The sequence below is a fragment of the Phyllostomus hastatus genome, unplaced genomic scaffold (assembly GCF_019186645.2).
Source record: "Phyllostomus hastatus isolate PE091 unplaced genomic scaffold, TTU_PhHast_1.1 phas_scaffold_1674, whole genome shotgun sequence".
Classification (NCBI taxonomy): domain Eukaryota; kingdom Metazoa; phylum Chordata; class Mammalia; order Chiroptera; family Phyllostomidae; genus Phyllostomus; species Phyllostomus hastatus.
In genome coordinates this window covers 10,032,122-10,044,178 of record NW_025334011.1, presented here as the reverse complement: position 1 = coordinate 10,044,178, position 12,057 = coordinate 10,032,122, and the positions used below count along the sequence as shown (strand labels likewise).

Sequence of the window (12,057 nt, the reverse complement as noted above, 5' to 3'; positions counted from 1 at the left end):
TGTCTTCTGTTATAAGGAACACAAAGATGAACAAACCCACTGACACCCACTCAGCTATGTTTCTTTCATTATGCTTTCTCTAATCGACCCAATTAGAATCAAAGTCCACTTCTCAGATTTACTGAATTTAGGAATTTTTTTTCCTTTTGAGATGGTCTATCTTGTACAGTAATATGATCTATATAGATCATCTTCCTAACAGCACAAGAGCCAAGAGAGTCCTGTTTTTTTTTTAGTTGACCATGAGGCATTATTCAAAACAGGCATTCAATTAATATATTCAGAATTGATTTAAAGATAGGGAAGCACTGGTCTTCTTAGAAGAATCATCACTAGAGCTGTGTGTGTGTGTGTGTGTGTGTGTACCAATGCTCAAGATTCCCAAATGCATGCTTCTTTCCCAAATAACATGCTTCTGAAATTCAGTAAAAAGGGGAAAATAGCATTCTTCTTTTAGTCTACTCTTAGCCATGCTATAATCTCCTGACACTGTACTGCTTATAGTTTCAATGTCTCTTGATGTTAGAGTTAGAAAAAGTAAGCAGTGTTTACATACATACCAAAACTATAGTGAAAAACATAAATACCAACTCATGTGCAAGGCTGACACAGGTGTGAAAGTTGAACTTAGAGATGCTAAAAACAGAGTTTGATAAAGGTTAAAATATATATGATTGAAATGAGAGAGAAAGAAAAAATGTTTAGGAAAAAATTTAAGTAAGATGAAATATATACACTTTTAGAGAAGGAAAAGGGAAATGGCTGTGGGACTAATTCAGAAAGCTGACCTGAATGAAATGAAGAAAAGCTCAGTAATGGAATGAATTTCTGATTAGGATATGGCTGTGCCACCAGGAAACAGTAGAAGGTACAGGGCTGAGGAAAGGCTGCACGACTGGAGATGCAAGGAAATTTGGGTCTCCTTTCCTTGTACCTTCCATCACACAATCTCAACTTATCAACTTTATGAATGGCATCTATAAAAATTTATGAAAAGCAGTACTAGGTGAATTCTGGGGAAAGATATAAAACTGACTCCCAAATTGCCAGGTACCTTGTAATTTGGACCTAAAACTAAGAATGATACCTAGAAAGGATAAAATGCAAGAAAAACCCCCCACATATCTAGCCAATCTATATATACAGCAGTCTATGTATTAAGTTTATACAAGTTGAATTTAATGAACAATTATGCCCCTATTAACTATCTTCTTGAATTTAGCTTTACTCTCAAGATTTCATTCTTCCTCATGAAAGCAGCTTTGGTGTACAGGACAGCCTAATAGGGAAGAGTAGTCAAGAAATAAAGAGAGACTGCTGTCCTAAGGTACACATCTAAATCCAATTAACAAAGAGAAGGGAAAAGACCACCTTCTCACCTCACAACAATGAACAGTGGCAAAGGTCCGGCCAAGATGGAGGTGTAGGTAGGAACCCTTCGCTTCCTTGCACAACCAAAAGTAGGATAACAACCAATCTAAAATCAATAAACAACCAAAAATGCCAAAAAATCAAACTACATAGAACTGTGACAATCAAGGAATTATAGAAAAAATCAGCCCAAACAACCAGACTGGTAAGGCGGCAGACTGCTTCAGCCAACTCACAAAAAATGGTGGACCTGGCCAGCAGGGCTGGCTGAAGGTGAAACTGAGACTCAGAACTAACTGTGGGCTACAGTGGTTGCTATGGTGGGAGAAATTTCCAGTCTCACATGAGAGTTGGAAAGTACACTAGAGCTGAGCATGCAGGCAGCATTGTTCCCTGTCTGGCCCCTCCCCCACAGGCAGCACCACAGTGCAGCAAAGAGGGATGCTCTGCCTGGGTGAAAACCTAAGGCCTCACCCCTTTACAACTTACCAGCTGCGCCAAGACAAAGAAATATGGCCCAAATGAAAGAACAGATCATAACCTCAGAAAAAGAACTAAGTGAGGAGGAGATTGCCAACCTATCTGATAGAGAATTTAAAGCCCTGGTAATCAAAATGCTGACAGATCTAATGGAGCTTGGTCAAAAAATTAAAAAAACAAACAACAACAAAAAAAAAAAACAAAAACAAAGGAAGGATACCCAAAGTGAACTGTCAGGTCAGGGAACCAACAGTGACAGGAAGGAAACCAGGGCTCAAAGCGATAATTTGGAACAAAAGGAAAAATAAACATCCATCCAGAACAAAATAAAGAAACAAGAATTCAAAAAAAGTGAAGAGAATCTTACAAATCTCTGGGACACCCTGGAACATTCCAATATCTGAATAATAGAGGTGCCAGAAGGAGAAGAACAACAGCAAGAAATTGAAAACTTATTTGAACAAATAATGAAGGAAAACTTCCCCAATCTGGCAAAGAAAATAAGACTTCTAGGAAGTCCAGGAAGTTCCAAAGAAGTTGGACCCAAAGAGGAACACACCAAGGCACATCATCAATAAGTTACCCAAGATTAAAGACAAAGAGAAAATTCTAAAAGCAGCAAGAGGAAAGGAGAGGGTTATCTACAAATGAGTTCCCATAAGACTATCAGCTGATTTCTCAAAAGAAACCTTGCAGGCAAGAAGGGGCTGGAAAGAAGTATTCCAAGTCATGAAAGGCAAAGACTTATATCCAAGATTACTCTATCCAGCAATGTTTTCATTTAGAATGGAAGGGCCAATAAAGTGTTTCCCAGATAAAGTCAAGTTAAAGGAGTTCATCATCACCAAGCCATTACTATATGAAATGTTAAAGGGACTTATCTAAGGAGAAGAAAAAGATCAAACCTATGAACAGTAAAATGACAACAAACTCACAATTATCAACAGATGAACCTGAAAGAAAAGAAAAACAATGAAAGCAAAAACTAAGCAAACAACCAGAACAGGAACACAATCAGAGAAATGGACATCACAGAGAGGTATTTCAGTGGGGAGTGGGAAGGAAGGAATGGGGCAAAAAGGCACAGGGAAGAAGAAGCATAGTTAGTAGGCATAAAATAGATGGGGAGAGATAAGAAAATGGCACAGGAAACAGAGAACTCAAAGAACTTATGTGTACATCCCATGGACATGAACTAAGGCGGGGGATGCTAGAGGGCTGGGGGGGGGCAGAGTGAAGAGGGGATAAGGGGGAAAAATTGGGAAAAGTATAATAGCATAATCAATTAAAAAATACAAAAAAAAAAAAAACCAGGGCAAAGAATCATGAGAGGCAGAACACAGGTACCTTATGCCTAGGACCAACCCACTGGTCTGATGATTCCGAGAAAACAAAACATATACGTAACATCATTAGGTATTTTTCCTAAGAAATAGTTAGAGCACAATGATAACAGACAATTGGTCACATTCTTGTTTGGATGTTAGAAGGTTAAACAAGAGTGAGTACATTATATCCCTTAATAAAGAGGGAAAATATTTCCCATTGAATGACTGTAACAATCACAGCAGTTGTACAGTCTGTAATGGAATAGCATTGAGACGAATGGAAAGGGAGATTATTAGGGACTATCTCTGCTAAAGGGAGAGCCTACATTCACTTCAAAGAAAGGAGGTCATCATCCGTCATGGCAGTATGTGAGGGGAGAGTGCGGTGTGGATTCCGGTCACGCATGTCAGTCTTCTCTTTTGATGTGGACCTTAAAGGCTACAAGCCTCAGGTTGTTCCAGAAGCTGAGAAGGCTCTCTTTAAAAGTAGAAATCTCGATGCTTACTACTAGTAATATATTAGGCCTTTCATTTTAAAGTAGAAATTTGATATCAGCATAACATTTCAGCCAAGCAAAATTAATGACACTTTTATGAAGCTGAACATATTACTTTTACCTTTTAGGTAACAGAACTTTTTTTAAGACTGTAACAAATTATTTGCCCCAAGATTATGTTTCTAAAAGTTCAAATCACAGATTGGAGTGTAAACATCACCTTCAATGCATGCTTGTGCTTCCTTCAGCTTTGTATCTTTGGCAATAAATAACAAGCATGACAGCTGCCCAAAGCTCCTAACTTGAATTTGTGGTACAGAAAAAAATAGCAAAGGTTGTCCATTTTCATCAGTTTCTTCTGATTCAACTGTTGTTTCACTAAAAAAGAAAATTGAAAGGTTAGGGTTACCTGGATGCCAGCAGAAGTTAAATTTAAGATATTTCAGCTAATTATTCCCATGTGTCACTATAAAACAGAGAATATAAATACCTCTTGTTAGAAGCTCAGCCATTTTCCCACTTTCATCCACACTCAGGACCTCCAGTCCCCAAATTCATTAGGAGTCACAGTGAGCAATATGATATGCCCAGAAAGAAAATGTTAAGCAATTTCTTAAACACCTACACAAAATCAACAAGCTTTTGTTCTTCTAACAATGTGTTTGACATCTTTTAACATCACTGATTCTACAGAACCACTCATGTTTTGAGGATTTCTAATATTATTTTATTTATACAATTTTCACACCACAGCAATTAATGGTTAGAAATCTCCTTGGCTACACCGTGTTGTTTATGTACAAAAGAGCTATAAACAAAGACAAACTAAATCCTCTCTGTGGATTATTTTTCCACTCCAAACACCTAAATTAGGCTTACTTTAGGATTTTAAGCAGTTTTTCTAAATGGGTTCTTCCTGATCAGAAATTATTGGGTCTCCTGGATTTGCGTTTCTGTCCATTTGAATGTTTTTTTTTTAAGTTGGCATTTTGAAAATATTAAGATTTTTATGGTAGTGATATTCCTATAGATTTTGATCACTTACAACATTAAACTGACTAGGTTTCTCATTACACAATGATATCCCCAGGAAAATTGCCCAAATCTCAAGATTTAATCTAACATTTTAAATTGTAAAGCACATAGATGTGAAGATTAATGGTTTATCAGAAACTGTAAATCTGACCGACTCAGACTATCTACTGCTATTTCACTAGAACAGAAATAAGAAGATAGAAACTGCCAGAGTCAGAGTAATGGCTCCCCTGAGTTGTTCCAACTCAGCCCCCAAAACCTGTGAATATGTTGCCTTGTATAGCAAAAGAGACTTTGCAGAGGGATAAAGATCTTGAGATGGAAAGACTACTCTGAAATATCGAGGTCATTACAATGTAGCCAATAAGGGTGTTTAGAAGAGGCAGGCAGTAAGGGTGAAGCCAGAGGTGATGCAAGGATGGAAACAGAGGTCAGAGAAACGCGGAGTCCCAAGCCAAGGAATGCAGGTGGCCTCTAGAAGCTGGAAGAGGCAAGAATGAATGTCCCTCAGCACCCAGGAGAAACACGACCCTGCCAACATTCATTTTAGCTCACAGACTCATTTTAGATTTTTCACCTCCAGAACCATAAAATAATAAAGCCATGTTGTTTTTAGCCCATTGAGTATGTAGTAATTTGTTATAGCAGCAATAGGAAGCTAAGACATGGGCTTTTTTAAAGTCTTGCCCACTGCTCTATCCCAGTACCTCACATAGTAAATACACAGAGAGGTTGTTCCACCAACATAATAGGAATAAATGAAGGGATAAAATGGTTTTAGACTTGCCAGTGATGTGCATTGTGTACAAAATGTGTATTTTTTTCTAAAATACATCCCTTGGAGTAATGTCCTTAGGGTTGAGGAAGTTTCTTAAAAGCCTGAATCAGGGCTGAACACCAGTGCTAAGTGGATGGTGAGAACTAAGTTATAGGCTGAATGAATGCCAACAATATCAAACTACTAACTTGAGAATGTGAAACTCCTTGTGGAAAAAGGGAGAACTGAAGGGCACAGGTGACATTTTTCATTGCTCCTACCAGCTGAAACCTGTAACTTAACAGAGCCAGCTCTAAGGATGACATGGAAGAGCAGGTTTCAGTTTCTGGGCTCACAGTTCCTCACACCTGAAAAAAAGGAACTCTTAGAAAGAAAAATGCTGCACCCACCTCATGAAGGTCAAGAAGAATGTGCTGTAAATGAAATCCACGGATCCAATCAAAACACTTTCAAACTGGAATTGGGGGAGGGAGCTAAAAATACTCAGGAGGAAAATGTCTTATTTATTTAGTCTCCAGGGTCCTAGGTTAGTGTCCAGAACATTGTAATTACTTAATAAATCTACATGTAAATAATCATACAGGACATAAGTCTATAGAGTTGAGAAATGATTTAGCAATTCTCAGGGATGAAAAACAAAGAGCCCAGTAACAAAAGTATGGCCAGAGATCTTACACAATGGCTCAGAAATTTTATCAAAGTACATTATTTTAAGTTGGAGATCATGTAACTCAACCTTTCATGATCTTGACCAGACAACTAAGGACAAGACAGGTATGACCATGAGTGACTTGTGCATTAATGTGGGGAAGAGGGCCACTGCACAAGGTGTCCTGACTCCTCATCCACACAGAACCCTCAGTAGCAAATAATTTTGTCCCAACTCACATATGTCACTGAGACAAAGCAGAGCAAGATTCACTACTAAAATATTGCAATATTAAAGTGAATGTGACTCAAAAATTATTGTTCTACCAGACAAAAAGAGAAAAGAACAGGTAACATTTTCACAAAGTGATTCTGAGTGCTTATCCAATTTACAAATTTCCAAGCTAGATTTTAAAGAATCAGCAAGCACCCCAGCTGTGTGTACTGCCAACAGATGGTGTTACCATTGAGCGGTGTCATCTGTCTTTAGTTTACAGTGGATTTGGGCTTCATTCTGAGGTGTTTCAGGAAGATTATTAATCTCATCCTGTTGGATGAGAACAAAAGCAATTGAAAATGGTAATAAGGAAACCTATGATTTCCATTAAAATGAAATACTCCTCCCGCCCAAACTGAACATGGAGAGATGATGACAAATGTTATTACAGGTTGAACAGCTGCACGCTGGGAATGATTCTAAAGGAAAAGAATGAATCATGCAACATGTGCAAAGCACTGTGCCTATGCATTCAGTTAAAACCAACCTGCAGAAAAGGTGAGAAGAGAGCTGATGAAATGTAAAACCTTTTCAGTGTGTGACCCAAGGATCAGTTTGAATGTCACATGCCAAAAAGCCTAATGAAAAAGAAGGCTGATCGAATTTTTACTGACTACTGCAGAGAGTGCACTTGTAAATACACAACATCAAATGAGAAGTGAGTCCACAAGTATAAATATATTCCCCAAAGTATCTGTAGAGGTCAACAGAAGAGGGGATAGCTTACCTACTTCAACAAATTTTCAGTGCGGATAAAAGTGACTTGGTTTTGCAACAAGGGGCTTGAGAGAATGTACAGAAAGGAGAATCTGCCTTTATTCTAAAACATCCAAAGATATCCTATTTAGTAGACAACATATGGAGACTCCAGACCCAAATCCTTCATAATGACTTTGGCCATCCATCTGTATTTACAGACCTGAATTCTGTTTGGAAAAAAAGTTTCCCTCTTTTTTATGTATGGTATAAGTGTATAATCAGTGTGCTAAGGGCCAGCAGCTAAGCAAGAAGAGTGGATGGAAACCAAGGAATAAGGTAGTTGGGGCTGTTTTACTAATACATTCTTCCAGCCATCAAGACATCTCTGGTTTACACCACTTGTTATGTGGCTAGGCATAGTCAATTCCAATTTCCTATGGGTTGTTGATGGTTCTTTGGTTAGTTGGGTGGGGGCACACAGTGGAACAACGGGTGTGATGAGGACTTTGATGTGAAAACATTTGGTATTTTCCATTATTATCAAAATCTCAGCTATAGACTTCGCCTTCTTTAGGGCAATCAGTACCTACCTGGTTTTCATCAAGCCACATAGGCATGTTTGCTTCAAATACAACAAGTACTATCAGAACCTTCATATCCCTTCCAGCATCAACAATGTCATTGATAAAGGTCATGAACAAGAATGAAGGGTAGAAAGCTTGGCCCAAGGAAAAGCTGCATTGTAAATTTGACTGAAGACAATCAAGGGGTAGTTGGTTCAAAACATACATGGTGTCAAAACACCAAAACACCCTGCTTAAGAGGGAACTTGTACATATACCGTGTGTAGAGATACATAAAGCAAAAAGAAACTGGACAAAGATACAGAAATAGTGATACATTTGAAGTGTGTAACAAACCCACCTAAGGAGGCCTCAGATGTGGTCATGTTTGTACTTGGAACACAAAATTAGTTCAGAGCCAAGACACAGTGACAATCTTGATACCCTTCTGACATCTGCTTTAAATCTATCTTTGTACTAAGTTGTTCATGTTTTCAATTGGTCTTGCAGATGAGTTTACCTTTCAAAGATTAAAAAAAGAAGAATGCATGATACTACACTGAGCTTCGGTGGGAGCAACAATGGACAACAAGCACCACAGGCAGAGTTAGAGATAAAACACATTTAAAAAAAAAAGACTTCATGGCTTGTTTTTCTGAGCATCCTTTCATATGTCTCTGGGCCACCTGTATGTTGTCCTTGGAGAAGTGTCTGTTTAAGTCCTTTCCCCATTTCTCAATTTGGCTGTTTGTCTTCCTGGAGTGGAGTTGTATGAGTTCATTAAATATTTTGGAGATCAAACCCTTGTCCGAGGTATCATTTGCAAATACAGTTCCCCATAAAATTGGTTCCCTTTTCATTGTGTTGATGTTTTCTTTAGCTGTGCAGAATCTTTTTATTTTGATGAAGTTCCATTTGTTTATTTTTTCCTTTATGTCTCTTGCTCTAGGGGACATATCAGTAAAAATATTGTTGCATGGAATATCTGAGATTTTCCTGCCTATGCTCTCCTCTAGGACTTTTATGGTGTCATGACTTACATTTAAGTCTTTTATCCACCTTAAGTTTATTTTTGTATATGGTGTAAGTTGGTGGTCGAGTTTCATTTTTTTGCATGTAGTTGTGTTACAGAACAGAACAAGGGGGGCCTGGGACAATATACTATTATTTAAAAGGCCCCGGGTCCATTATGTCCGCCGCCAGAGGAAAGACATCTCTCAATGCCAGAGATTCGTGAAAAGGAAAGGAAATGTTTATTTAATGCTATACAGACTTCAAGTAGTGACCTAGTGTCTTCATCAAAATCCCAAAGTCCCTTAAAACACCCACAAACACAGTCACAGTCCTTCCTTCCTTCCCCCTTTGCCCAGTCCAGAGTACCGTATCTCAGGGAAGGAAAACGAAGTCCATGGCTCAGGAAGTCCTCTGGTTCTTAGTTAGTCCTCCATCTCAACTGGGAGACCTCCCTGGGTTCCCGGCACCCTCGGCTGAGTCGCTGGGATCTCTGCTAAAACCAGGTGGTGGTTCCCCCTTCTAAAGCTGTGGGGGTCCCCACTCTGCCAAAGCCGCGTGGTTCTCTCCTCCTAAAGCAGCACGGTTCTCTCTGGGATGCAGGAGTCTCCACTCCGTCAAAGCCGCGTGGTTCTCTCTTCTCAGGGCTGCGGGAAGGGGAGAGCCCCTACTCTGCCAAAGCCGTGTGGTTCTCCCTCTTACGGCTGCCAAGTCTGGGTTTTAAATCCCCGTGGCCAATCTTCCTCTGCAGCCTCATTTCCGACTCCTCCCACACTCGGCTTCACATGCCAGAACTCGTATCCTTCCAGCTTTACTGGGCTGCCATCTTGAGTCTGGGCAGGTGTGGCCCCATGTCCTGGAGCCAATCCTCTCCGAGCTCCCACGCAGGCGCTGTAGCCTGGGGGATCTGCCCCCAGTCACGTGTTGGTGGGGAAGTTACTTCCATTCTCCTGGCTCAGAGATGATCACAGCTATTTAACATATCTAAGCGACCAGCCAAAGGCTATAGATATGTTAAATGACCATGCCAGAGGGTAGCTGCAAGGCTGTTGCTATGCAAAACAGCTCTCAATGGCCTTGCTCCATTTGTTCCCTCTCCCAACTCACACCCTGGGTGGGGGGATGGAGACATCTTAAAATCTCCTGGACACCTTAAGTTCTGGACCCCATTTCAAATGCCCATTTGGGGTCCCCCCTCTTGGCTGCACCCTGTAACAATATCAGAACTAAAGAGTTCTTGAAATGCAGTTCAGGAAAGGTTTTATGGTTCTAAAAATAAAATTCTGAGTTTATTCTCACAGATAACCCCAAAGGGAAAAAAGGAAAAGGAATTTATACGAATTTTTGGCTAATTAAGGAACTGTTCTTGATATGTCAGACTTTAAAAGTTCATACGCAAAACCAAAGATCAGAAGCCTGAAGTGGAAAATAAACTGAAGCTGACCCCCCAAAAATGATATACATAAATGAATATATATTTATCATAATGATAATTTATATTTATATAATATATAATATTTAAATTTATATAAAATTTATAGTTTAGCTATGTTCAAAAGCAATAAATTGATGGCTTACAGGGTGAAGTAGAGGTAAATTTTCTTTATCTCAGATTTGTAAGGTTCTCATTTGAAGATAATATTTGTTAACAAGTTCCTCCCTTATATTGAGCAAAATTTGCCATTCTCTCTCTGTCATTCCAGAAATTGATAGATTTAAATACCAGAAGGCATGTCTACCTCGGAGGTCACAAAAGCAATGCCCATGGGCATCATGCAGGTAATACAGATGAGTGGAAAGGCCAGACAGCAAACAACAGCTAAGGCTGGGAGTGTGGCATAGAGTATGCATCATCTATCAAAACAAATTCAAATTCAAGTTGAAAATTAGTGTGTTGGCCAAAGAGAACATCCTAGATTTCACCTGACTGATTCTGGTTTACAGTTCTTCAGTTAGAAGATTTCTGAGATTCATAGGTGTTCAACGACTTGCCCAAAATCCACAATCAATAAAAATGTGTATGATGGAGACATTCAATTCCAGAAGCAATTAACTGGCTTACCTGACAATGTAACCCAACTCAAATGCTGAGGGGTCCAAATCAGTCTTCCATTCAAGTGGTTCTACAAAAACATATTTTGCCTCTTGGGGATGTTTATAGATAAAACTCTCTATGAATATAATAATTTCTTGCAATATGGCTTCATTGAGAGGGGTAGTTTCCAGGGTTCTGGTTCCATATCCAGCAGCAGTCCACTGCGCTGATCTTGTCAGCGCCACGCCCATGGATCCAACAATACCAGAGCTGAGCTCAACACACACACTACAACGGAGTAGAAAGAGAGAGACAACAGCATCTACCTCTTCACTGGAAATTTTTTCATTTTCAAGATCTTAAACTAGTACTACCTAAGCAACATTAAGCTTATTCATCTTAGAGGTTGATTTTTTAATTATCTAATTGCTCAATTCAACAGTTAATTTACATTAAACCAGCTCTCAGTAAAACTGACAAGTACTTAAGGGTTTTCCAATCTCTGTCTGCCCGGAAATGAATAGTTCTTTCTCATTTCCCCAGGCCCAAATGGAAACAGAAAACTCCAAAGTGGAAAAAAGAATTGGCCTTTGATTTGCAGGTCTGCTGCAGCTGAAGATAAAGTGAGTGATGTGCTCCTTTTAGCTGGGCCACACATTCTTTCAAGTTATGCTGTTAACTCTGTTACCCTGACTTTCTTATCGTCATCACATCTACACCAGTGCAAAGACAACAGACAAGCATGATTCTGGAAGCTCTGAGAGTCCCCCAAGTGCCTTAGGAATTAATATAAAATAGAATAAAAACATTATTGTGCAATATAATTTTATTTTTCTGTAAAGATAGGTATACTACATATTGATCCTATAAACCAGAATATTTGAGCAATCCAAATACTGTACTTTCTGCCATAGTTTATTGCAATTTATAACTTTCTTAAGTGCAAATGTGAAAGATGTAAGAACAAAAGAGAATCTTTTGGGGGCTATTTATCAAAATTGATTACCAAAACAGTTTAGCATTAAAATTTAAAACAGAAATTCAAATTAAATAAATTTCACTTTGACTAATTTTGTCTTTAAAAGATTTTTTAAAAGTTATTTTTTAAATTAACATTAAGAACTAAGTTAGAAAACAAGTTCTAACATTGATTCATAAGGGATATTTACGACTTTTTTCAGATAATTTATACTGCTTGTTTCCTCATTTGTAATAACATAGATCACTAAAATCTTCCAGAATATGAGAAGAACAGTTATAAAGTTAAACATAGAATATAATTAGCATCCCCCCATTATTATTACAAAAGCATAGATGTAGCAAGATTCTATAGAA

The 12,057-nt window shown here is 38.6% G+C and overlaps 1 protein-coding gene across 3 annotated transcripts in view; it reads right to left on the bottom strand.

The window, feature by feature from the left end:
• Nucleotides 1-10,973, bottom strand: part of ODAD2 (outer dynein arm docking complex subunit 2) — a 187,238-nt gene extending 176,265 nt beyond the window's left edge. For all 3 annotated transcript variants that reach the window (XM_045857958.1, XM_045857960.1, XM_045857957.1), the window contains exons 1-2: nucleotides 10,750-10,973; nucleotides 3,897-4,054 (exon numbers count right to left, since the gene is read on the bottom strand). In XM_045857958.1, coding sequence (XP_045713914.1) covers nucleotides 3,897-4,054; nucleotides 10,750-10,973 — 382 coding nt within the window. The remainder of the gene's footprint in view (nucleotides 1-3,896; nucleotides 4,055-10,749) is intronic.
• Between the last annotated feature and the right edge of the window lie 1,084 nt (nucleotides 10,974-12,057).